The 26538-nt window shown below is 50.6% G+C and overlaps 1 protein-coding gene across 1 annotated transcript in view; it reads left to right on the forward strand.

Annotated features, from left to right (window-relative positions):
- The window catches only part of NTN1 (netrin 1), a 163460-nt gene that overhangs the window by 121645 nt on the left and 15277 nt on the right, over window positions 1–26538 (forward strand). Inside the window, exon 6 of the mRNA XM_064495264.1 lies at window positions 26086–26160. Coding sequence (XP_064351334.1) covers window positions 26086–26160 — 75 coding nt within the window. The remainder of the gene's footprint in view (window positions 1–26085; window positions 26161–26538) is intronic.

Raw genomic sequence — 26538 nt, forward strand, 5'->3', positions numbered from 1 at the left:
GGGGGGTGGGGGTGGGAAGGGCCTTAGTGCCTTCCTCACAGCACTTGTGTCATAAAACATGCCTGTCCAGAATCAGCTGAAAATTGTTAAAACTGGTAGGCGAATTCCCCAGGGAGGCCATTACAAAATTAACGTACAAAGGTCAGTAATTTTTCTTATCTCTCAGCAATAGCTGGTTCCAAAACAGTGTCATAGTGAGTGAAAAACATTGTAATGGGATATCTGGCCTATTAAGTGTTTGTGAATGCAATTTTTTTTTTTTAATGATAATGGAAACAGGCTCCCAATTAGAATAGCAAAAAAAAAAAAAATCAAATACACAGAAATAAGTATACCAATAAAAATAGAGAATATGTATGCTTTTTTAAAGGATGAAACTTTCCCAAGGGACACTAAAGAAAAAATGGGAGGTCTTACCATGTTCTGGGAGGGCAAGACTCAAAATTGTGAAATGTCAATTCTCCTTGAAATCTACGTTTGGCATAATTCTAGTCAAAATCCCAATTGGCTAGGACATGATTCTTAAGTTCAGCTAGAGAAAAGAGTGAGAATAGCCAAGAATTTTTTTTTTAAAAGAAGAGTGATGGGAGGGTGACTTGCCCTACCAGATTTTTAAAATATTGTAAACAGTATGTTTACATTACTGTGATACTGGCATAGGAACAGAGAAACCACGAGAACTGAGTAGAAAGTCCAGAAATAGACTTGAGTGTAAACATAACTTGTATGTGATAAAGCTGTGATTATAAATTAGGAAAAGGATGAGTCAATGAGTAAATGGTGCTGGGAAAACTGGCTGTTTATTTTGAAATAATAATAAAGTTAAATTTCTTCTTCATGCTGTAAACCAGCATAAATCCCAGTGTATTAAATATATCTATCTATATATATATATATAGATAGATATATATATAGATATACACTTACATGAATTCTTAATTCTAGAATAAAGCAGATCAGTATCAGTATAATCTTGGAGTAAAGAAGGCTTGATATGATTCAAAAGTCAGAAATCATTAAAGTCGATAGAAATAGAAAACTTGTGTACTTCAAAAATCTCAACAAGAAATATAAGACAAATTAAAAGCTGAGAAAAATATTTATGATGTGAGTGACCAAAGATTAATATCCTCAATAAATAGCTCTTAATTCAATAAAGAAGAGATCCTAATGCAAAATTGAGATGAGAAAATGAACTAGAAATTCAGAGAATTTGTACAAATGGCAATAAGCAGCTGAAATGTTTCACTTACTGGTAATAAAGAAATAACATTAACAAGAATACTGTTTTAAAAACCATATTAAATTGACACTATTTAGAACGCAAAAAGGAATTCCCAGTGTTGAAAGGGTTGGGGAAGTTGGCATTCACCTACTCTGGTGATGGGAGGGTAACTTGGTACCAGTTTTATGAAGGGTGATTTGGCATCATGTATCAAAATGTATTCACTTCTAGGAATTTAGCCTAAAGAAGTGGTGACCTGTGCCAGGAGTTAGCTACTAGGTTCCTTACTGCAGTGTTGTTTATAATAACAAAAGAGGGAGGCAACCAAATTCTTTCAGTAGTGTTTTAATTAATTATGGAATAGCCATATAATTATTTAAATAATTGTGAAATAAAGAGGTATAGTATATTGCCAAAGCAGGTGACACATTACACATGGGGGTCAACTTTGGTGAAAAGACTGGCTACAGAGCATTTCAAATTATTTCACTGCATTCATATATTCCTGTGGTTCTCAGCCTGGGGCTGTTTTGCCCCCAGGGCACATTTGGCCATTTCTGAAGACGGTTTTGGTTGTCACAGCAGGGAGGGGTGCTGCTGGCATCTAGTGAGTCGAGGCCAGGGATGCTGCTCACCATCCTGCATTGCACAGGACGGGCCCCCACGGCGGCCCCCGCAACAGTGGGTTCTCCAGCCCCCAGTGCTAATGGTAGTGCCGAGTCTGAGAAACTGGTATGTTTTTACGGGATAACATCCGTGTGTTCCCTCCAAAAGCATTGAGGAGGGGGTGCTGCTGCATTCACAGATGGACCCGCTCGTTGATTAGTTACGCATCACATTGAAACAGATGCAGCTGAGGGTTGAGAAAGTGAAGTTCTCTGAAGTCAGCAAGCATTTCCTGCATCATCATAGGAAATGCTGTGTTCACATCGTGAAGTATCTGCCTGGTCCTTTTACCATGATGAGTTTTAGCCCAACCTAATATAAAATGTATCCAAAATTTTGAGCTTTACTGTATATTACTATATTTTGAATTCGTGTGAGTTCACTGATTGTTAAAATTTTTATGATGAAAAATCTCAGGGCAGTGGTGAGAAATCGGATGGTTGGACCCCCACATTCCTCTCGCCTCAATTTAACATTTAACATTGTGCCCCATTTGCTTCAACAATTTTTTTTTTCTGAAATATTTTCCAGGAAAAGCTTGGACACTGACATTTTACCCCTAAACATTTCAGAATCCCATTTCTGAAAAAGAACATTTCCTCCAAATTCTGAACAGTTATTATTACACCTAGCAAAACTAACAAAAATTCTTTAATATCACTTGATGCTCGGTCCATCTTCCAGCTTTCTTGGTTGTCCCCCAAATGTCTTTTACAGCTGGTTTACTCAGTGGTTTCGTTACTAAGACATTATGCCACAGTGTGTCTGTGTCCTGCTCCTGAGAGGCTTGGTCTGCCTTTGAGGGTAGAGGGCGCGTGGAGTGGCATGTCAGGTGGAACGTGCTGCCAGCACATTACCTGTCACCATTGTTAACTTCATGCTTTTAAGGAAGAGGCATGGCTGTGTCTGGCCGGAACTTTGGGCTTTGGGGGCAGGGATGAGAGCTCTGAGCTCCCTTCAAGGGAGTGTCCTTGAGAAAGGGGCATTCCCACCACAGAGGGGACACGAAGCCAGTCACCATCTTAAGTCCTTGCCACTCCTCTCCGTGGTGGGAGCAGAGGGTGCAGGAGCTAAATGATGTTTGCCAGTGACTTTAGGTGTCAACTTGGAGAAGGGTCTGAAGCAGGTTTCTTAGCGCAGCGCTGCTGACAGTGGGGCTGGAGCACTCTCAGTGGTGGGGGCCATCCTCCAAGCTTCTGGTGTGGTACAGCATCCCTGGCCTCCGGGCCTCCGGACGGTTGTGATAATTAAATGTCTCCCAGGGGCAAAACAGCCTCTGGTTGAGAACCTCTGGGTTAAACCCGGGTTTCCTGACATTGGCTCAGTTCTCCGGAACGTTCCAGGAAAAGAACCAGAGGCTGAGCCAGGGGACACGGGGGCTCTTCCCACCCTGGCTGGAGTCCGGACTGATCCGGCTGTATTAGGTTGGACCAAATGGAATTCCTGTTCTATTTGACCACCACTTGTGACCCACAAAAATGGCCATTGCACATGGTCCGACTTAACTCTTTCCAGCCCCTTGGCTGGGAGACCCTGCTCTGGGCAGCCTGCCTGATGCATTTTTTCCCTCTGTCTCTCTGACTCTGCTTTTCTCTGCCTCTTTGTCTCTGTCTCTCTTCTCCGTCGTCTTCCTTATTCCCTTACTTTCCCCATCTCCTTTCCCCACCCCTCTCCTCTCTTCCCTTTTTGGGGCCTGCACAAAGAGCCAGGGCAGAGGTCAGACTGGGGCAAACAGGGTGGGGAGGGCCCGCTGCCAGGGGTCTCGGTGGTCACTCTGGAGGGGGCACAAAGGAAGCCATTTGCATTGGGGGTTTCGGGACCCTCATTGTTTCCCTGTGGCTGGGCCTTTGCAGGTGGAGCTGCCACCAGCATCTGAGGAGGATAAAGGAATGAGCTTGAGGCCAGAGGAGCAAGTGGAGGCGGAATATTTAGCCCTTCTGGAAGCTCTTTCCACTGGGGACTCAAAGGAGTGGCTGATGGGAGTGGGACAAGTGACAGGTGTCAGGAAGAGAGAGGATTGGAATCCCCAGGGCCTGCCCCTGTGTCACGCAGATGTCACAGGGTCCTTGTTGGCAGAGACTGGGGGTTGGGAGCGTGCAGGCTGCAGAGCTAGGCTGAGGCAGGGTGGATGCAGAGACCCCTCAGGTACACACCCCTCGGGGTGGCCCCTGCCCGAAGCTGTGCCTGGAACCTCCCTTGGGATTCCTGCCAGGGCTGTGGACTGGGTGCTGGTGGGAGGGGACGCACGGTAATAGGCTGTGTTCAGCGCACGGTCAGTCCCCTCGCCTGTCCCAGCCCCAGCAGAACCTCAGTTGCCAGGAAGTTATCAGTAAAGCCTCCCAAGCCCAGAGGTGGTCCCTTTGATTTCTTAAATTCCCTGCCAGATTTAAAAGTACTCCAGACTTAAAGTAATAATAGTAGTAGTAATGTCTCAGTGTGCTCGGGCTGCCGTAACAGAACACCGTAGACTCTGTGGCTTAAACAACAGAAATGTGTTTTCTCGAAGTTCTGGAGGCTGGAAGTCCAAGATCAGGGTGCCAGCTCTGTCGGGTTTTGGCAAGCTCTTACTGGCTTGCAGACTGCTGGCTTCTCACTGTGCCCTCACCTGCGGGGAGAGAGCTCTCTGGTGTCTTCCTATGAGGGCCCTAATTCCATCCTCACGGCCCCTTCCCCATGACCTCCTCTGACCCTAATCGCCTCCCAAAGGCCCTGCCTCCAGGTACCATCACATTGAGGGTTAGGGCTTCCCCGTGGGCATGTCGGTGGGACAGGTTCCGTCCATGGCAGGCAGTAACAGCAACGATCCTAAATGCTGTTGTTTACTTACTGGCGTGGATTTTGTGTTTCCTGACCCTACCCCTACCCCAGTTAAAGTGTCCTGCAGGCCAGTTGATAGCTCTGGGCGCGGTCTTCTCAATGAAATGAAGGAATTGGGCTCATGATCTATTTGGCCCCCTCCTGCTCAGTATTTCTGGATCCTGCCTGGTGGAGAGACTATGATCTCCATGCCTGATGGTCACAGAACCCGGGCAGTTGCCTTGTGGGATCTTTCAGGGTTTTGTTGAGGGGACCCCAGGGCATTTGGACCAGGAAGGGTACCCAGACCCAGGGGAGAGAAGGCAAAGAGGAGAATGGACTGGGGACATTGTCTGCCCACCGGCTGGGTGTGGACCTAGATCTTCAGTGTTGTAAGGAGCAACATGGCCTTGAGGTGGGGGAGGCTGCTGGCTGCCTCCTAGCTGCACAGACTGTCCCCCACCCCAGCCCACCTCCTCTCTAGCGGGACTCAGTCTCTGCTGCTTGGCTCACTGCTCCTACAGCTGTGGGTGTGGCCCGTGGAACCAGCCCCTGCTCTGCCTCGAGGCGTGACCACACAGATCCTGGGCCTTGTGTCTCTTCTCCCCAGGGCGGGGCTTTAGCTCAGTGAGAGCAGTGAATCTGCATTGTGGGAGGCACCACGGGCACTGCCTTCTTCCTGTCCCTTCCACAGGAGAGGCCAGCTTCTCTCCGGGGAGGACCGTGGCCTGGGGGGATTTGCACTGTTTTGTGGGCTCTGCTCAAGAGTCACATGTGTTGTAGAGTTGAGGAAGGGAGAGAGCTGTTTTGTTTGCAGAGGTTAGAAATGAACTGGAGTCAGAAATGAATTTATTTTGCACAAAGAGGTGTCTGAAAAGCGGTGGCACACTGGAGCCAGCACAGACCTACTCATGGTAGCTGACTGTCAGCATCTCTTCCCAATCCTCCGTTCAGGGCATTATACTGGTAGTTTGAAATTGGCCATGGTGGGAATATTTACACCTTGGAAATTGGCACATGCTACGAATCAAGGCTTTTTCCTCCCAGAGAGCTGGTGGTTACACATTTCTCAACAATTCTCCCGAAAGGCATCCTGGGAGTGGAATTTTGCCTCTTGATACCGGTAGGAAACCTAGAGAGAGATCATCTGACCTGACCTCCACATTTGGCAGGTGGGAAGACTGAGGCCCAGAGGCCAGCTACCCAGAGGCCAACCCAGTGGGTTGATTGCAGAGTTGAGGTGAGGACCCAGGTCTTCCAGCTTTGCGTTTAGTTTCTCAAGCCAGCATCCTTTCAAGCAGTAAGCTGTGGAGAGAAATCAGACATGGGGACTTGGAAAAGATTCCTCTTGCTGAAGAGAGGTGAGAAATTCCAAAGTGTTTGGGGCAGCAGATTTAGTGAAAATGGCTTTAAAATTTCCTTCAAGCCAGGCTGGGTTCGATTTCCTCACAGTGCCATCCCTCTCCCTTCCCCAGCAGCATTCCTTCTGTCCTGTGAGGCTACCTCCTTTAGTCTCGGGTCAGCATCTGAACCCCCTCTGCAGACGAGGATGTCTTCACAGCAGCCTCCACTGTCACCAGCTGGAGAAGTCTTTGAGAAGGTCATCATCTTTTTAGACCTGACAGTCAGGGATTGTTCTGGCTCTGTTAATCCCCATCCTCCTTCCTCTTTGTGGCAAATGTGCTGCTGAGGCTAGGGGAAGAGGTGCAGGGCCAGCCATTCATTTGGGTTGTGCAGGCTATTTATTGAGGGGATGTGCTCAGGAGAAACCAGTAGGGGAGTGAGGGGAGCAGGACAGGGCAGGGGAAGAAGCTAGGAAAACATGTAGGTTCAGGAGAAGTCTGGCCTCAGCCTGTTCCCACTGGAGCTCAGCACGGGGAATCGCCCCAAAGAAGTGGTCCTGCTTTAAAGACAAAAGGGCTGGGTAGTCGTACCTGCCCTTGAAGCTGGCCTTGGCTCTGGACTGCTCTCTGGATGGAGGGTGTGGATATTTCCAAGCAGAGCAGTTTCCGTTGGCCAAGGGCAAGCCTTCAGAGACAGTGCCAATGTGAGCCGGTAGCTGCCAGGACCTGCAGCGGCCAGAGGTGGTGCGCTGGCCCAGCACAGGGGCTCAGGGCAGGGCACCCACCATGTCTGCCATACTTGGTAAGTTCTTTGAGGGGAAGGCGAGGTTTATTGGGATTTGGGGACCACCTGGGGATTTGTGTTTTGTTTATTCCCTAGCCCTGCGCTGTGGAAAGACCTGGTGGTTTTTCTCCGAGGCTCCATGTCCTCTCTGATAGCCAACCCCTCGCTCAATAGAGACAGTCCTGTGCTTTCTCATAGCTCTCTTACCTGCCGCGCACACACACTGCTGCTGCTGCCCTAACTCAGATTCCCTTTACTTCTTACCAACACTGTCCCAGTCAGGGCAGGCTCTGTGCTGTAACAGGCAGCCCCGACTGTCCATCGCCACTGTTCCTGGCTGGGCGGCTCCCTTCCAAGCAGTGATTCGGGGGCCCAGGCTCCTTGAAATGTGTGGTTCTGCCATCCCCTAGAGCCTTAGAGTCAGTGGTTTCGAAAGAGAGCATGTGGGAGACTTTTCCCAGTAGGCCTGAAATTATCTGCCTCGCCTTTACCCACCCATCCCCTGACCAGACTTGGTCCCAGGACCACACCTAACCACAAGGGGTGCCGGGTAGTACAGTCCCTAAGCCCAGGAGGAAGCTAACACTGGGTGTGTAACTATATACAGTCTTTGCCGTAGACCTTTTTGTTCCCTCTGCTGACTTCAGGGCATCTGTGGCCACCTGTCATCGTGGTGCCGCAGTTACTGGCATCAGATAGTGGTGGTGAGCTTTGAGGGCCTCTTCTCAGTGTAAGAAGCAGTTTGCCCAGTCTTGGCCAAGGGGTGTACATCCTGCCCGACAGCTGCCCAGGTTGGGGTGGCAGCTCACCCAGGAAACTAAGCAAAGGCGTGACATCACTGGCACTGGCCTAACCAGCTGGGCTTGCCAGCCAACCAGCCAGCGGAGTGGATGCTGCAGGGCCACAGGCTTCCCTCTTTCATGACCCTCCCAGGGAGCCCGGCTTAGCCTCCCTCCCCTGCTCCGCTGAATCACCCTTCAGTGCCGACAGCAGCTCCAGGCTGTGTCCACCGCTGGCTCTCACTGGAGAAGCGTATCGACAGCCAACTGGACCCCCGTTGGGACAGCTTTGTTTCCCCTGCCGAACACAAAATCCCCTGTTCACTCGGAGAGCCGACAAGGGGACCCCGTGGGGCTGGCCCTGTGGGAGCAGATAGCAGTGAATACAGCGCCCCAATGGCTTCAGCTTATTAAAGGCGAATACACAGGCTAACCCTGCCCTCCGAGCAGGAGACAGAAAGGAGGGCACAGAGCTGTTACAGCGGATTAGCGGCCACAGACTGACGGAGGCAGGTGCAGCCTTTTCTGCAATTTGGAAGGGTTTATGAAATACTGATCCTGCACTCTATAAATCCTTCCCTTGGCCTCTTCTGGGCTACAGCCTGAAAATGGGGATTTCTTGTTCAGCCAGGCTGGGAGTGGTTTTGCGTATCTTATTCTCTCCCCCTCCCCGTCTCCCAGCATTCCACAGGAATTCTGATCCAAGGATTTTCGCACTTGTCCGTTTGTTCATTTTGTCTTCATTCACTCACCAAATGCACATTGACTGAGGGTCTGTGCTGGGGACTGGGTTAAAGGGATGATGAGGTGTGGAGTTCTGAGTCTGAGGGACTGTGGTTTACTGTGTGAGAAAGACGTACAAATAGATGATTCTAAGTCAGACTGTCAGCTGTTAGAGCAGAACCAATTGTTCACGTGTTAGCAGATACCCACGTGGCCCTCTGCGTCCTACCAACGTCAGGCTTTGCCCAGAGCCTTCTGGCTCTGCTCTGCACTGAAAGCCGCGAGTCCTAGGGGGCTCGTCATCCCTCCAGGTGGGCTGCTGTTCCCTGATAGCAGCAGTGGCAACAGGAGGAAACAGTGGTCTAGCTAGAAGTTCGGAGTTTTCAGACACAGCCTCTAGGAAGTCCATCTTATATGGCCAAATTTGCGTCTTGGAGAAAACCCAGGAGGCTTTTTAGGTTTTCACGTTTTTCCCTCATAGAGATGGCGACGCCCCCCCACCCCCGCCTCGCCCTCGCCCTCGCCATCTGCCCCTGTGAGACACCCCTCACCCAGCTGGGCAACTCGTCTCCAGCAAGCAGACCTCTCCATCTGTGCTCCCCACCAGGCTTTCCAGGGCTCGCCTCGTGCAAGAGTTTTGACCTTTGACAAAAGATGTTCAAATTTGTTCTGTAGCTCAAGGTTTCAATGCACGTGATATGGTCAGGAAGGACATGAGGAGGGTGATGGGGCCTCCAGGCCACATCCAAGCCTGACATCCAAGGGCAAAGGCACACAAAATCAGAGGGCTGTGAGTTAACTTGTCCCAGGGGCCCAGTTTCTAACAGGAGCTGGTCCTTGTGGGTGCCAGAAACGGAGCCAAGTGGTAGCTGCCAAACGGATGGCTTGCCTTTGGGTGAAAGCTGGTTGGTTCATTGGCCACTGGAATTGTACTAGAAGCGTCCCTCAGTGTGAACTTCCCAGGGGTGAGTCAGGGCAGCCCTTGGGGGGATCTGTGGGCCCCAGAGGCATTCCATTCTCTCATTCCAGTTCCCTTTGACCTGTGGATGGTGGGTAGGATTGCAGGAAGCACTGACTCTGAGGGTGCCCTCTAAAACTGGAAGACAAATGTGGAGCTCTGGCTGGGAGTCCTGTGTCTGGGGGCTCCTGGAGACAGAAGGGATGGGTAAGAAGCAGAAACTCAGTATAAAAGATGACCTTGTCCATCTCATTAAAATCTAGATGTGTCCCGGTGGGGAGGACAGGGCAGGGGTGAAGTCCACTGGCTTCTTGGTGACCTTCACCAACTAGGTCCTGCAGTGGCTCTTGGAGAGGGCAGCGTGAAGACTTCTAGCACCTTCCACAGGGGACATGGGGTTTGCGGTGACCTGGGGTATATCCAGGGTTCTTTTTTCCCTGTCCCCAGGGCAAATGCAGTACCGTCATTCTCCGCTTGAGAAGGTGGCGGAGTCTGGTCTTGACAGGGAGGATTTCGGGATCTGCCGTGGTTCTTGCATTTTTGTGGAATGAGCAGCCCCTATGAGTACGGTTTTTAGGCACCTAAGGTATAATTTATTGCAATGCCATGTCGCTTTTTTTTAAAACCATCTTGGATGGAAATCTTTCCCCAGTGTGTTGCCAACTTCCCTTCCTTGTTAAACAATGCACATGGAACGTGATTTAACCTCTCGGGATGATACAGCCGTTGCAAAAAGGGATTGTACTGTGAAGACGCTTTTAGGACTATTGGCCTCTGTTCAAAATGGCCCGTAGGTATTCTGCATCTGCTTTTGCTAGTTCTGTAGATTTTTGCCTCTTCTTTGCCCTCTGTTTGCTAGCCATTCCTTTTTCCTGCCAGTGGGTGGATCTCCAGAAGGACCCCCCCAACCCTTTGAATACATGGATCCTGATGTACTGTGTTCTAGGAATGGCAGTAATTACATTTATTATCAGTGTTTGGGAAAAAAAGAAAAAGAAAGAAAGAAAGAAAAAAGGGTAATTAAGCTGTGAATGAAGACCTGAAGGGATTTCCTTTGTGAGGCTAATTTGGCTGCTTCAGCCTCTTCCTGGTTCTCACCTGTACCCCAGAGAACAGAGTTCAGCAGACAGGTGGCCTCCACGTGGGCAGGACTTGTCCGTCAGGAAGCATCTCCACACTCAGCACGGATGTCTGTAAGGAGGAGGCAGGATTAGCCTCCTCAGTTCTCATGTCCGAGAACTGAGGAACAGAGAGATTAAGAAGTGGGACCAGTGTGATGGGGGAAGCCATGTCCTCAGAGTCTGAAGGGACCAAGAAGCTTGAGAGGGCAGGGCTTTCCCGGAAGGTCTTGAGGGCTGCCCTGCTGGGTAAACAGATGGGAGGCGGGCTTGTGCTGGGCCGTTCCAGAAGGTGAAACTAAGGACATCTGAGGGGAGTTACAGAAACAGGTAAGGCTCCACTGATGGACACCCTGGCCAGCTCCAGGGCGGCTGGTGAGGCTGATTCAGATGGCCGGGGGCGGGGGGGCACCAAAGGAGGTACTAGGGTGAACCTGCTTTTAAGGTCCCTTTTAGCTCCCAGAAGGTGGATTTCATGGCCTGTGTCAAGTCTGTCAGTCAGTGGCAAGTGACAGAGTAAACCAAGGATGACAGGTGCTTTCCCACTGAGCACCTGGAAGCACCTTATCGAGCTCTGGGCCCCTTGGGTGTGGAGGTTGATCAGTGATGCCTGCCAGGAGCCTGGGCAGGGAAACTGGAAGCGTATGTGCGGCTTGTTTGCTTTTCCTGCCTCCATGCTTGCTCCTGAGCAGCGGACAGCACCTCCTCTGCAGCTCTCATGCTTTTTCTGGAGATAAGTTGCTCATCATTAAGCCATTCAGACCAGGACTCCCAGTGTCATGCCTGTTTCCCTTTTTTCTCCTCTTTGCCTAGGCTCTCATTTGCATCTACTGGCCAGAAGCTCATCTGCCACTTTGATGGGGAAGAGAAACCTCCTCCCTGGGTGCAGCAGCTTCTTGACTGGGGTCTGCCTGCCCCTTCCTTTCTCTGGCAGCCCTGTGGTCACAGCCACACTTCCCAGGGGCTTGGCTGGGGGAGGAATGATGGGGGCATCATGATGGAAGCAGACTCTTTGGGAAGGGGTGTGATGGGGGGGTGGCTGGGGTGGGGCAGTTACACAGAAGTTCTGCCTGACGCTGGGAAGCCGAGAGGATGGTCCCTTAAGAAGGGGTGTGCTGTCCTTTGGGGTGGGCAGAGGTTAAGGGTCACTCCTCAGTTGTCAGGTTACCCATGGCCTTGGGGACAAAGACCCCTTTGGGTGACCCTGACCTGCAGTGAGGGGCAGCTGATGATAGGGAAAGTGTCCCCAGTGGCTGTGACCGGGGACACTGACCCGTGCCAGCCTGTTTTCTTGTGTGAAGAAATGGCAGTCCTGAAGGCTGCCTGCTGGTTTCCTCATAGAACACTGTGCAGCTCACATGGGACTGTGGGTGTGAAGTGCTTTGGCCAGAGCTGCCCACGTGTAGACTCATCACTGTCCCGGGTGTTCACGCTGGGCTCTGGTTGGGGGCCTGTGGATCAGACACGGCTGCCCTCTGAGGCTGAGGCGGAATCAGCAGGCAGGGAGGAGGGGGACCCCGGGGCCTGTGGGGCTGGTGGCAGAGCAGGGTCTGGGACCATCTCCAGAGTAGACTTAATCCTCTCTGCATAGTTTGCCCCAGCTGGGAAGAACTAGGGATGGGCAGCTGAGGGTCGAGAGGAAACTCTGGATGTCCCGGAACTGGTGGAGCCCGCTGAGGTCTCCTGCTTCCAGTCAGGAGGGCTTTTGCAGTCCCCAGGGCTCTGGGCAAGAGGCTTTAATCTAATTACATGCTTTATTTGAGCCAATTTGTTTTCCAATCCATCTTGTTCAGCAAGAAGAAAGAGCATGCTGGGGACTCCTGGCACCCTCTTGTTCCAAGTGGGGAAGAGGAGCTGCTCTGTGCCTCACGTGGCCAGTGCAGCCCCCCGACCTCACCCAGCCCGGCCACCCCACCCCCAACCAGGCTGTAGGCCGCTGGGCCCCATAGGGAGGGGGCTGGGGCTGGGGCTGGTCAGCCGCTTTCACCAGCTAGAGGAGGGAAAAACAGCCCAGGTGTCTGGTCCCCCTCCCGAAAGCCTAGCCCAGCCTGCCTGTTCCACCCCCTGTGCCCTCCAGGGCACTCCAGGCAGGACTGAAACAGGACAGGCTTCTGAGGCAGGCGACCAGGGAGGGGGCCACCATGGCTCGGAGCCTCCCTGGCCCCTCCTACAATAGCTGCCTTCAGAGTCCCAGGCCCAGTATGTCCAGTCTGCAAATATATTTACATAATAAGGCAGCGAATTTAGACTCTCTGTTACTAAAGTCCAAACAAAACAAGAGAGCCCTTCCGATGTCCCCAGAGAGGGAAGGTTCGCTGGCCCACACTCTCCTCCCCAGGCAAGGTGCAGCTCTCACCAGGCTGCAGCCTTGTGTGTTTCACAGCATTTTCCAAAATTGTCTTTTTCTGCCCTTCAGAATCCTGCCTCGAGCCTCTGCTTTCCTACTGTTGACACAGATCTGCTCTTCTGAGCGGGTTCCCCCACAGGCCTGGTGTCTCTGCCCTTGGACTTGGGGAGTGCAGGAATTGCTAGGGTCATGGGTCACTGTGCATGTGGTGAGGGCGGATGAGTCCCCATTTTATTCAGCAAATATTTATTGAGAGCTTATGAGTGTCCTGGTCCCTGGGGAGAACAGAGAATGGAGGCCAGTGGCTCCTGGCTTCAGGGAAGGAGGCAGACAGTAACCAAACCAAAATGCACAAAGTAAAACTGCACTGTGGCGAGTGCTAGGAAGGACCCAGATCCCCAGAGAGTAGGTTTGTTTTTAGGAACAGCCAACCGTCAGGCAGGACATGCAAGACATTGAGTAAGAAATTTTTAAAAAATTTAAATTAGGTATGCCAGGATGGCAGTGACATTGGTTTTCTTGTCGTGGTTCCTGAATTATAGTAAAAATAATGACCGCAAACGTTTTTTACAGCTTGTCAGCCTTCATCTCACTAGAACTTGAAAGGATTACATGTTTTTACCCCATTTAATAGATGAGGCATCTGAGGTTCAGAGACGTGCAGCCACAAGCCCAAGGACACACAGCTTGAAAGCAGAGAAGGCAGCATTTGGAGTTCCTATATAGCCTGCCTGCTCACTGCTCCCCCCGCCCCACAGCCCTGAAGCCCAGCTGTGTTCTGAGATAGTCCCTTTCCCCTGCGCACCAGCTTCTATTCCAAGGTCCGGTTGGAGGTGGTCCGGCCTCTGGACGCTCCCCACCCAGGAGAGAGCAGGCTGAGACCTGCAGGGAAGCCGGCATATCCGGATCTCGGGGTGCGGCTTCCAGGTATCATCTGCACATCCCAGCAGAGGCATCAGGGCCTCCTGGTTTCTGGTGCCACTCAAGCCCTCTCCAGCCCAAAATCACGCCCTCTTCATTTGTCAGAGAGCTGAGCGGATTTAAAAGATGCCCGAGCACTTTACCCCGGCTCTCCATGGGTGTCACGGAATAATCATGAAAGATGCCGACTGTATCTTCTGGTTGGGAAGACTGATTTGTGGGTTTGTTTGTCTGAGCGGTCTTGGTATCTCACGGCGGCAACTGCATTCAGCTTGTTTTACTCCGCGTTTGTGGCCACGGCGGGTACCCAGAGTTTATGTTCCAGTGTGTTCTGTAAGCATTCAGTGGTGACCTGCACTGCACCACGTGCTGGGACCGAGGTCCGATTCCGCACTGGGAGAGCAGGCACACAGGTAATTCTGAACCACTGCATCATGGGTGCTGAGAGCAAAGAGGGTGCTTGACTGTGCTTAGGGTGGAGAGGAAGGCAGCCCAGGGAGATGACCCAGGAATGGCGTCCAAGGATGTTCGCCAAGGGGGCTGGTTCTCAAGGCCAGGGCGTGGCGGCTGACCTGTGAGCGGCCCGCCAGTCTCAGGCTTCTCCAGCATCCACGGGGGGAGGGCTCCTTCTCTTCAGCTACTCTGCACATAATGGGATCCACCCATGTTCACTCACATGAAGAAGACATGGCAAAAATAAGGTCCTAGTTTTGGGCCTTTCCATCCGGGCACCTGAGCACCTTCTCCCTGGGCCGGCTGTCTGGATCTGGATCCACAGCGTAGCCCAGGAAGGGATCTTGGAGGCAGATGTGCTCCTGTTGGGAGACAGGGCTGCATTGCCCAGATCTCACTCCACCATCCAGCTCCCTGGTTTGGGTCAGTTTTATAGATTCTGCCAAGGACCAGGACCAGGTCCCTCCATCTCTGACCTGAGCTCTCCCCTTCACCTCGTGAGGCCCCACCTTTCCTGCTGCTCTGCTGTCATTCGCCTTCCATTTTCTGTCACTCAGCCGGGGACCCCTGAGGCCACCTGGAGCCCATCACTCAGCTGGCAGCACCCCTCATGCTTTATTCTCTAGATGAAGGGTCATCTTCTCAAGAGACCACCTCCAAACTCCCTTACCTTTCTCTCTGCACCCTAGTCATTTCCTCCTTCATCCTGGGAATGGGTGGGACAGTCATTACAAGCATGATTACCCCATCTTACAGATGGGGAGACTGAGGCTTACAGTGGTTCAGGGCCTCAGGTTGTAGGGCTGGTGATATGATCCCTTTTTATAGGACATGACTGCTTTCCCTGGAGCCCTTCTCAGGCGACTTCCACTAACCCTGGGAGCCAGAAGTGGGACCTGGCCTTGCTGAGCTGCATGAGAGTCTCTGAAGAAGAGTATTTGAAGTTGGAAACATTGGGGTTTGCTATTTGGGGAAGAAGGAGAATGGATACTGGGGAGGCTCCAGCAGATCTGTCAGATCCAGGCTTGACGGTCAAGCCGTCACGGTGGGGGGCTCTTTAGGACACAGGAGGGGAGTGGGGAAGGAGGGCCCTTGGTGTGCCTTGTACAGTGTGCCCACCTCTGGGAGCAACCCCTGCTGGTGTGGCAATGCAAACCATCTCAGAAGCTCTGAGTGAAGGCGTGGCGCTGGGGAAGGAGCAGGAAGAAAGGGCTTCCCTGGGGAGCCCCCTTCCCAGCTCTAAGCATCTGAGCCCCAGCCCCCAGCCGGTGCCTAGGTCACTGGTATTAAGCATGCCTATCCAGACCGCTTCACCAGAATATGGACTTGTAGTCCCTGGGGAAGAATGAGGCTTGTGCACAGCAAAAGGACAATTTAGGTTTCCAAGAACTTGGAGACTGGCTTCTTGTGAGGACAGTACAGAGTAGAGATCCCACTCAGGTGTGAGGTGGGGCTGGGCAGCCCAGGGGACCCAGGCCTGGCTAGAACCCTCTGGTGGCTTTGCATTACATCCAAACAGAATCCAAACCTTATCCAGCCCCACCCAGCTGGTGTGATTTTTCATCTCTGTGCCTCCGCTCACTGTCTCTTCATTCATCCCTGGACTCTGCCAGGCTCAATCTTGCCTCAGGGCCTTTGCACAGACTGATCTTCCTGCTGGGGAATTCTCTTCCCTCAGACCTTCTTGTGCCTGCCTCCCTCGCACTGTTTAGTTCTCAGTGCTTTGTTACCTCCTCAGGGAGCTTTCCTGGACCACCTGCTTGAGAGTGGCAACCTCACTCCCAGCCACGTCACCATGTGCACAGTTCGCTGACCACTCACTTCTTCTTTTTCCTTGGTATTATTATTTGTGGAATTGGAAGAGATGGAACTTCTCACACACACACACACACCTTACTGGACAGAGATAGCATGTCATTATGGGATTCCCCCCATTAGTGGTCTGCATCCTCACTGAGGCTGAGACTCGCCTCAGAATTCTTTTAGTGTTTTTCTTCTTTTGATACAAGAAGGGTATATTCGTTCTAGTAAAATTAAATTTACAGACAAGACAAAACAAAAGTATAAAGACCAGCCACTGTCCCTCCACCCCACGTTTTGGTGCGCAGTATATTTTTCTAGAATGAAATTCAAACTCCTGCCATGGCTGACAAGCCCCCCCAGGGAGCCCTGCTGGGACCAGGCAGCCTCATTGCTGAGTGCCCCTCCCCCTCCCCGGACTCCAGGCTCCCTTTTGTTGGTTCCTCACACCTGCCTGGCCATTTCCTGCCCTTGCTCCCTCCTTGTCCTCCTCAGTGTCACCTCCTCACACTGGCTTTCATATCCATGCAGGTCTCCAGCTGCCTCCCACCCCGTCCCCATCCTTTACCAACACACACTGTTTTGTGAGTGTCACTCTTTGAGGAGTGTAGTTACACTTGTATTGTGGACCTGTCCCCTCCTTCCCTAAAGCCACCCTGACTGTTCCACAAGCCCCAGTGCACCCAGCGTCTCCCGGAGCCGGCCACGTGGGAATCTCTTAGGAACACTTTTAACTGGATGAAGAGCTGATAAGTTCCCCGAAGTGGGGGTGCTGCCTCAAAGGGTATGCATTTTCCAGGGTTTTGACCTTCTGAGCCAGTTGCACTCAGGAAAGTTAGTATTGATTTGCACCCCAACCACATTGTCAGTGTGTGTGTGTGTTTGCTTTGCTACTTTGCCAGGCAAAAGTTCTGTATTCCTGTTGATTTAAGTTGTGTTTTTTTGATTATTTGAGATTGAACCATTGTTACATCTCCTTGCCCACTTTTTCCCCCTCCCTTGTGAATTGCCTGTTCCTCTCCTTTGAATGTTAGGTTGCTTATCTTTTCTTATTGATTCAGAAGAACTCTTTATATATTAATGACACCCACGCTTTGCTCTCCATGTTGAAAACACTTTTGGCTCTGCTTCCAAAGCTTACAAAGCACCTCACCCCTGGCTTCTCTGCCAGTCTACTGCTCTGGGCTGTCTCATTTGGGGGGTCCTTTGCCTTTCTGCCCCAGAGCCCAGAGTTCAGTGGGCATCATGCTGTGGAGGCAGGTAGGGCTAGGAGGTGATAGAGTGGGTGGGCAAGACCAGCACATGCCTAGAGAGTTGTGTGGATGCTCAGGAGCTGCCTGTGGACCCCGCTCTCCCCTGAGCGAAGTGCTTCTGGTTAAGAAGGTGATTGCCCCAGGGGGACTGAGTAAGCCACCTGCAGCCTAGGACCAAAAGGTGAGAGTTGGCTTTGTGGGGAGTGCCTCCTGCATCCTCACCGTGGCCATTATGAAACCCACAGATACCCACCATGTGTGAAAATGGCACACAATGAAACCAATCTCTCTGACCTGAGGAGTTCCGAGTGGCTTTGTGGACCTGGGTCAGGTGGAGCCAAAACACTTCTCTGGGCAGACTGGCCTCACCTGTCTTGTGTCTCCTGCAGGTTGGCAGAGTGGTCCAGCCAGTTGGGTGTCCTTCCTAGCTCTGTCCCTTTGAGCTCTTCACCCTGGCTGGGGTTGAGGGGAGGATGATTGAGGTACCAGGAGCCCCTCCCCTGTGCCCAGCCAGTGGAGCCTGAAACTCCCCTTGCTTCCATGTCTCTGCCCTGGGACGGACCTTGGTGGCTGGTGTCCTTTGCTGTTTACTCCCACCTCCCCACCTTCCTGAGGCGACAGCCCAGAAGCAGAGAGGCCGGGTGCTGCTGGGAGCAAGACCCTGGCCAGCTCCCCGCCCTGCTCCAAGGGAGGTGCCAGATGCAGCGCCCCTGGCTCCAACCAGGGGACGCTGGGCCCCGCCTGCCATATGCTCTGAGCTGAGCCTCGATCCGGAGAGCAGGCCTGCCCAGCAGGATCTTTGGCACCTGGGGCATAGGAGGCAGAGCAGAGGGGCGAGCTACCCAAGGTGGAGGAAGAGGAGGGAGGGCCTCGGCCAGTGGGATTGGGCCTGTGGGGCCCCCTCTTGACTCTTGGCTGTGGGTTGATCAGGGGAGCAGGTGGGGGGAATAAAGGGAGGGTTGGCTGCTCCCAGGAGGAGCCAGGATGCCAGCCAGCCAGGATGGGCCTGCTGTGAGCTGCAGATGGTGGCCTCAGGTTTCGGTGCCCTCCCCGGGACAGAGCATGTTCGGCTGGGGAGCCAGGCGGTGCCAGTGTCCATCCCTGGCAGCTCCTGTCTCATTGGAGAGGAGTGTGGGATGGGGCAATCTTGGTGCAGGGGCCCCGGCAGATGTTCCACTATTTGCCTGCACCCTCACTATGAGCCCCGAAGGGCCCCCAGAGGGAATGGGGACTGTGGCACTTCCTGCTCACCCACCCCTTCCTCGGGGACAGGGTCCCTGGAGGATGCAGACCTGCGGGGCATAAAATATCGGGACCTGATTGTCAGTGAGGCTGACCACCTGGTCTGCAGGGTCTGGGTGTGTCTAAGCTCACGGCAGCTCTTCAAAGTCAAACCATATTAAACTGCTTTTTTTCTTTTAAAGTTGAAGAATTATCGATTTTAGGCACTTTCATGTGGTTCATCCTACTAGTGTTCCCTCTTTTTCCGTTTCTGACCAGATCAGATAGCAAGAAAAGGATGTGTCCTTTAAATGTTTCCATGGACCCAGCCTCTGAAACCATCTGGATCCAAAGATTTCTTAAGATTCTTGATGTATCCAGATTTAATATCTCTTCTTTAGTTCACTTGAGTCACTTGTGTTTCCCTGACAAGTAATGCATTTCATTCAGATGTCTGAGATTTTAGCCTAAGCTGTATCCAATAGCCTTGTAATTTACCAAATGTTCTTTACATTGTGGTTCTTCCCCTTTCTCATACTTCCTAATGGGTCTGTTTTCTCTCCTTCATTCATAATTAGACATGACAGTGTTTTGTATTTGTTTGTTTGCATGTGGGTTTCTGTTTTCTTTTTCTTTCTTTTTTTAGTTTAATGGTTTGAGGGCTTTACTGAGAATCAGTTCTTGGGTGCATTTATAACTTTTGAGTATTTTCTGTATTCTGCTTTATTAATTTCTACTTCTATTATTAATTCTTTCCTCTTGCTTTCTTCAGGTTTTGTTTTCCTTATTTTCTAAGTTTTAGAATTGAATCTGTTTCATTGTTTTCATTCTTTTTTGTTTAACAATAAATGATATTTATTACATTGTGGTCAGGAACTGTGGCCTGTGCAATTTCGGATCCTTGGAATTCAGCGTTTTTACTAGTTACGTGCTTCTGTCTGTTCCTTTTTGTATTTCTCATGGTTTTTGCGTAATATGTTTCAATAAGGTATTATTCCACACAATATTTTTTATTACTAGGTGAACTTTTTGTTACCTACTGACAGACTTACAACATTTTAAAAAGTTGTAAGCTTTTTAAAAATTGCTTTATTTAGTTACATCCCTCTTAAAGAGTCATTATCTTAAAATCAGTTTTTTAATAGAGGATTTGAATCCATTTACATTCATTATTTTGTTTTAGGCAGTTGCTTTTCTGTGATCTTAATTTATCACAGTTGCCTTTTGTATTTTCCACTTTTTGGTTTCTCTTGGCATGTTAGCTATAACCTGTTTCTTCTCTGGTGTTTTGTGCTTATCTTTGGATTTTTCAAAAACACTAATCTAACAGCTCTTATCTGAATCAAGCATGAACTAGCATGTTTTGGGTTCTACTTCAGACAGAGAGTCGTATTTCCCATCTCATTCTTAGTTTTTGTTAATATGATCTAAAGATTCAGACTAAATTAGATTCAGACTAAATTTTTATAGTTTTTATACCTAAATATACATCATCTGATTCTCCCTTTTGAACATTTAAAAATTATTTTTATCTTTGCCTTCAGTTTTAGAACCAAATTGGAAACCTCTATGTTTGTTGGTTTCCATACTCATCACCAGTGTATTCATTCCATGACTTGACCCTGTTTAACTCTTATTTTTGATTCATTACATAGTTGGTTAAAAAACACTCTCAAGTATTTCTCTCAAAAAGGACACATGGTAAAAAAGTCTACAAATAACAAATGCTGGAGAGAGTGTGGGGAAAAGAGAACCCTTCTACATTATTGGTGGGAATATAAATTGGTGCAGGAACTATGGAAAACAGTATGGAGGTTCATTTAAAAACTAAAAGTAGTTACTATATGATCCAGCAATCCCACTCCTGGGTATTTATCCAGAGAAAACTCTTAATTTGAAAAAATACATGCACCCCACTGTTCATAGCAGTACTATTTACAATAACCAAGGCATGGAAACAACCTAAATGTCCATTGACAGATGACTGGATAAAGAAGATGTGGTGCATATATACAATGGAATACTACTCAGCCATAAAAAGGAGTGGAATAATGCCATTTGCAGCAACATGGATGGACCTAGAGATTATCATACTAAGTGAAGTAAGTCAGACAGGAAAACAAATACTATATGATATCACTTATATATGGAGTTTAAAATATAACACAAATGAACTTATTTACAACACAGGAAGACTCATAGACATAGAAAACAAACTTATGGTTACTGAAAGGGAGAGAGTGAGGGAGGGATAAATTAGCAGTTTGGGATTGGGATTAGCAGATACAAACTACTATATATAAAATAGACAAACAACAAGGTTCCCCTGTATAGGACAGGGAATTATATTCAGTATCCTATAATAAATTATAATGGAAAAAATATGAAAAATAATGTGCATATGTGTATATGTACATATATGTATGTATATAACGTGTGTGTGTGTATTACATAATATATAATTGAATCACTTTGCTGTATGCCAGAAACTACACAGCATTGTAAATCAACTATACTTCAATTAAGGGGCAAAAACAGGTTACATGGTTTGAACCTTGCACACTAGAGAATGTCTTTGTTTTATTTTGCCCTGCATACATAGAAGACTGCCTAGCTAGGTATAAAAATCTTAGGTTTCAAACTTTTCCCTCCTCACAGCCTGTAGACAGTGTTCCATGGTCATCTGGCCAGCTTCTTATTGCTTTTTAATCCATATGTATGCTTTCCTCATCCTGGTATTGTATATGTTTTACAAAGATGTATGTGGGTATTGGTCTCTTTTCCTTGATTAAAAAAAAAAAAATCCAGTGTGTCCTTTCCTTGTGCTTATGTAGGTTGGCCTTTAGTTCAGGAGTCCTATCTTTGGTTTTTGTCTTTATTCCATTTGGTCTCTGCTACAGTTTCCTCCCAGTCATCTGCCATCTTTCCAACTTTCTCTCTTAAATCCCTATCATTTTCTCTTTCAAAGTTGCCATGATTTTATCCTTTCCCTCTGAATTTTGTGAGAATTCCTCCAGTTTATCCTCTGTGTTTCTGAATTGGTTTTCTGCTGTATCATTCCTTTTTATGGCTTCCAAAGGTGATTTTAATTGTGCTCCTGGGTTTTTAGGTTGGGGTTTTAGGTTTTCCAGCTCTTCTTTCTCTCCTGTGCCATCCTTTCTGTATCATCATGTGGCCTTTTCAGCTCAGCCTCATCTTCCCTTTTGGCTTTTTTCTTCTACTTCATAGAGGCCGTGTCTTTTTAGATCTTTTTAGTCTGACATGTCCATTCAGTTACGTATTATCTGTGGCTGTTTTTTGAGCTACAGTAACAGTGTGAGTAGTTGTGACAGAGACTGTGTGGCCTGCAAAGCCTGAAAGATTTACTGTTTGGCACTTGGCAAAAAAAAAAAAAAAACTTTACAGATCACTGTACTAACATGAGAGCTGGATTCCCTTCCAAATCCAAGCTGCACGGCAAGGTAATGGATCCTCCAGTTCCCGATTCCTGCTGGCCTTTCCCCTCAGTTCTCTTCTGCTCTGCGGAGGTGGTGTCCTTCTGCCTCCACTGCCTGCTTTTCTCATTCTCTGCATCACCAGTGTAGACAACAACACAAGTACACCTGCCCACCGCAAACGTTGTCCTCCCCACCTGTACCCAGCCTTGAGCGTCCTTCCCCTCCCTGGACAGGGGCACCACTGTTGGTACTTCCACCACCGGTGCCCCCACCCACTTCCTGCCCGTCTGTTCTCTGGTGATTGTCTCCCTGTCATCTTCCTTTTTTCTGAATTTGTTTATCAGCAAAGAGCTGTGTCCTGAGGTAAAACCTGGACAGGTTTTGCTTGTTCCACCACCATCTGCCTTTAATTAATGGAGATTGCTCCCAGATTCCAAGCTTGGGTCATCTATCAGTTTAGTTTTTTGGCATTAGTGTGAATTTTCTTTTTCTTTTCTTTTTTTTTTTTTCATTGTCTTTATAGCTATTTTGGAACAAAACAAGGGGAGGCCGCATGGGTGGCTGCCAGGTAGATGCCATTTTGAAGGAGCCAGAGACGTGTTTTAAAGCTGCGTTTTGTCCATCTTAAAGCAGTCTCTGCAGCTTTGTGTGTATTTGATAAAAGGAGAAAATGCAGAACATTTTCCTTACGCAGAGACCACTTGTCCAGTGACCTCAGTTCTCTGGAATACAGCCGAGCAGAGAGTCCGCACACAGCCAGGGAGCTACCACAGTGTCCGTGTCCGTGTCCGTGAAGGCGGTTCACTGCACCCCAGGGAGGGCACTTCAGCCCTCAGTCCGAGCCTGCTGACCCCTGCTTTACAGATGCTTCTGACAAGCGTGGTCTTTCTGTTTTCCTGGCTCACAACTAAATTAGAATCAGCAAATCAGAGGGGAGGAGGGGACATTTTACGACGACAAGCACACTGACCTGACGAGATTTTCTGGCTGCCAGAAAGACCTAGGACCCACATAAAACCAGCAAAAAACCAAATACAGTCTGAATGTGCACACGATGAGGCTGGCCCCACGGTACACATGTAAGCGCAGGTGGCTTGAGGTTGCCCTGTGACTCCATTTGGAGCTTACAGCGTCCCCTCTGGGCCTTTCCTTTGCCAGCCTGGCTCCTCTGTGCAAGTCTGGGGTGCAGAGACCCCATCCCCACCTCCCTCAGCTATGGCTGGTTCAGACAGTGGTTCTAACCCTGGCTGCATGTTAGAATCACCTGGGGGACTTTGAAAACCTGGACATGCAGGCTGCCCCCTAAACCAGTGAAATCAGAATATCTTGGGGTTGGACCCAGGCATCAGTGTTTTCCTAAAGCATTTGGATCATTTCTCCATATGGCTCTGGTGGGGAACCAGGGGGTCAGGAACATGGGCTCTGCAGCCAGACCATCTCATCCGTAAAAGAGGGCTGCTGGGCAGGGCTGAGTGCAGGGCCACATGCCTTGCTAGTGCCCTGTGAGTGGCTCTTGTGATTGAGGTGCAGGCTCTTGACATTCATGGGGGCGGCTGTGATTTATCAAGCAGGGTCTGGAGCTGGATCTCACTAGGCAGTGATGGATGCCACACATTGGAGGACAATTTCTGTCCCAGATGGATACTTGGCTCTGACAAGAAGAGCTGTACATGCTTGTAGGGAGGAGTGATGGAGAGGAAGGTGGGGGTGCTGAAGATGCAGGGTCAGGTCATCCCAGGGGCTGCCTTCCTTCCTGCCCGCAGGACAGGCCACACTTGGCGCAGGCACCCTGGCACCTTTCTGAGCTCTGTGGTCCTGTCTGTAGGGTGTCCCTCCCTCACGGGGCTGCCTTGAGGCTCGGAGGAGCTGGTGTGCTGTCAGGGGCTGCCTGCAGTGCTGAGACGGGGAATGAGTCTCAATCCTGCAGAGGAGGCAGGGCAGGTGATTGATCGGAATGCAAGTACTGATGTGGGCCAAAAAAATAACAAGAAAGTGATGAGAGTGGGTTCAGGGCTGTCCGGGCAGTGACATCACCGGCACTGCTGGCGTTCCAGCTCTCTTTCCTGAGTGGAGAGGACAGGCAGGGATGCTGGCCAGCTCGCTGGGGACGCAAAGACTTACGCACAGCCTGAGTTCAGCCCCAGCAGTGGCTTGACTGTCCCTGAGCTGGCAGAGATGCGGCCAAGAGTGGCTGTTCCCAGCGGTGAAGTACAGTGCCATGGCGGAGGGGGTGCCAGTGCTTGGGGGTGCCAAACACATGGACTGTGTGTTTGGGCTGCCGTGAGCTTGCATCTTGACCTCTTGGGCTTGGACCCAGTGGAATACAGGCCAGTCTCTCTGGGCGCCCCAGGCCCTGCCTTCCGGGAGATCCCGACTCCAAGAGAGACTGGCACTGTGGCCTCCGGTGCCCCTGGGCAGGGCATCCTGGTGTGGGTCCAGGGACTTGGGCCCCAGGTATCAGGAAGGAGGGGTTGTTTTTTCCCATTTCCTGAGACTAGTTCCTAACGGGAGCCCCAGGAAGCTGGCTCAGGGGGTAGCAGGGGGCTGCCAGGCCCATGGTTCCCAGGGCAACAGGGTAGAGCTGTTTCAACTTTAATTAGGACCTTGAAAGAGGCAGCCACCTCCCATGGGGCCAGAGGCTGATTCCGGGGTGATCTCCGAATATTCCCTGCAGATCTAAGCAGTGGTTTGGGGGGCAGGTCACACTAGGAGGCCTGGCCTCCTGTCCTAGCTTTGTCCTGGGCTCCCACACAAATTACTCCTTACCCCTAGCCTGGCCTTGGTTTTTCTCTTTGCAGGATGAAGGGCTGGCACCTGCTCCTGGGACAGTCGTGTGTGTGTGTGCCTGTGTATATGTGAGAGTCGTGTGTGTGTGTGTGTTTCCCCTGCACCTTTCTAGTCTCACCAGGACACACACCCAGCCTGTTTCCGCTGTCACTACTAGGACAGGCTGGGCTCTCTGCAGCTCCCTGACTGGCCTGGCTGGTCTTCCCTGCCAGCCATCACCAAGCGTTCCACATCCCTGGCTCTGAGCTGAACACCCTGCCCACGTCAAGGGAGAATCCGTTGGTGTTTACCGAGACACAATATCATGTAACCAAGAATACAGTGATCCCAGCATTTCAGACCCAAGGTTAAGGCCCAGCTTTGCCACTAGCTAGCTGTCTAGGATGCAGGTGGGCAGGTGGCCTCTGTTTCCTTATCTGTAGAATGGGAATCACACCCACAGATCAAAGGATGTTTGTGAGAGTTCATTGAGATCCAGCATGTTGAGTGGTGGTGCAGGGCTGGCTAGAGTGATTTATTGGGCCTCTGTGGTGGGCTGGCCATCACCCTAGAGTGTCACACACGGATCTAGCAAAGGAATTGCATCACCTCATCTGAAGGGGGAGGGGGAAATAGCTGAGGGGTGGAGTGCTTGCTTAGCATGCACAACATCTTGGATTCAATCCCTAGTACCTCCATTAAGAAATAAGTAAATAAACGTAATTACCTCCTCCCCCACAAAAAACAAACAGTTGAAAAAAAAGAAGAGCAGGGATTGCCTGCAGGAAGAGGGTATGCTTGGGCTGGTGTTGGAGGCATGCGTCTGGTAGGTCAACGCGGGCCACCCCAGTCACAGGCAGGCCCCAGGGCCCCAAACACCCTCCCTGGCTTGCACTCGGGCTCTGGGACATCCTCGAAGTGATACCCGGCGGATGCGGGCTCAGCGGCCCTGCCTCTCAGCAGTAGGGCCCATTAGAACTGAACTCTTCTTCGTGGGGCATTTTATTTGCACACTTCAGTAGAGTGGACACCAAAGGGGTTTTCTAATGCTTCATGGGCTGCTAATTTCCTCCGTGACCTCTTTTGTTGGGGCCTGACCCCAGCCAGAGGCTGCTCGCCATGGAAGCCAGCGCCTGACACAGACCCAGGCCACGGGGTGACAATGAGGCCTCTATCGGCTTTAATCAGGCTCCAGTTGCGTCTTAAGAAGAGGGGGAATTTGTGTGGTGCTCAGAAGCCCTGGGTGGCACAATATGGGAGCCCCCGGAGTCCCTCTCAGAGGCCAAGGGGGCTGAAAGGGGGTGGGTGGGGAGGGGGCCCTTTGTCCCAAGCGCCTCTTGAGAAGGCCGGGCCTCCCTGAATGGCCGACAGCATGGCCTGGCCTAGGGGTATCACAGGCCTCTGGATACTTAGGGAGGTGGCTTCCTGCCTGGCCCGCAGGCCTATTCTTCGCCAGCCTAATTAGGTTTTGTCTGTGCTGTCCCCTCCCCTGCAGACTGTGATTCCTACTGCAAGGCCTCCAAAGGGAAGCTGAAGATTAACATGAAAAAATACTGCAAGAAGGACTATGGTGAGTGAGAGCCCCCTTGTCTGGGGAGGAGGGGAGGGAGCCCCATGACCAGCGAGGGACTGGGGTTGGGGTGCAGGTGGCCCTGTGTAGTTGTTGGTCACAGAGTCCCTGTGACCCGACAGGAGCCGAGTGGGATGCATCCCACGCCTCGGCATTCCTCAGCTCTTTCCTCCTTGGTCCTGGGAGGCAAGGGGTGTGAGGGGCCCCAAGCTCGGGGGCTGGGTTCTCCCTTTGGCCCCGCAGGGAGGTATCCTGGTCATTGGGGCCTGACAGGCCTGGGATGCTCAGGCTTTGCTCTGCCCCTCAAGGGGCTGTGTGGCCATAGACCAGTCACTTTACCTCTCTGATCCTCATCTGTGCCCTTGGGCATTTAGCCTG

The sequence above is a fragment of the Camelus dromedarius genome, chromosome 16 (genome assembly GCF_036321535.1).
Source record: "Camelus dromedarius isolate mCamDro1 chromosome 16, mCamDro1.pat, whole genome shotgun sequence".
Lineage (NCBI taxonomy): Eukaryota > Metazoa > Chordata > Mammalia > Artiodactyla > Camelidae > Camelus > Camelus dromedarius.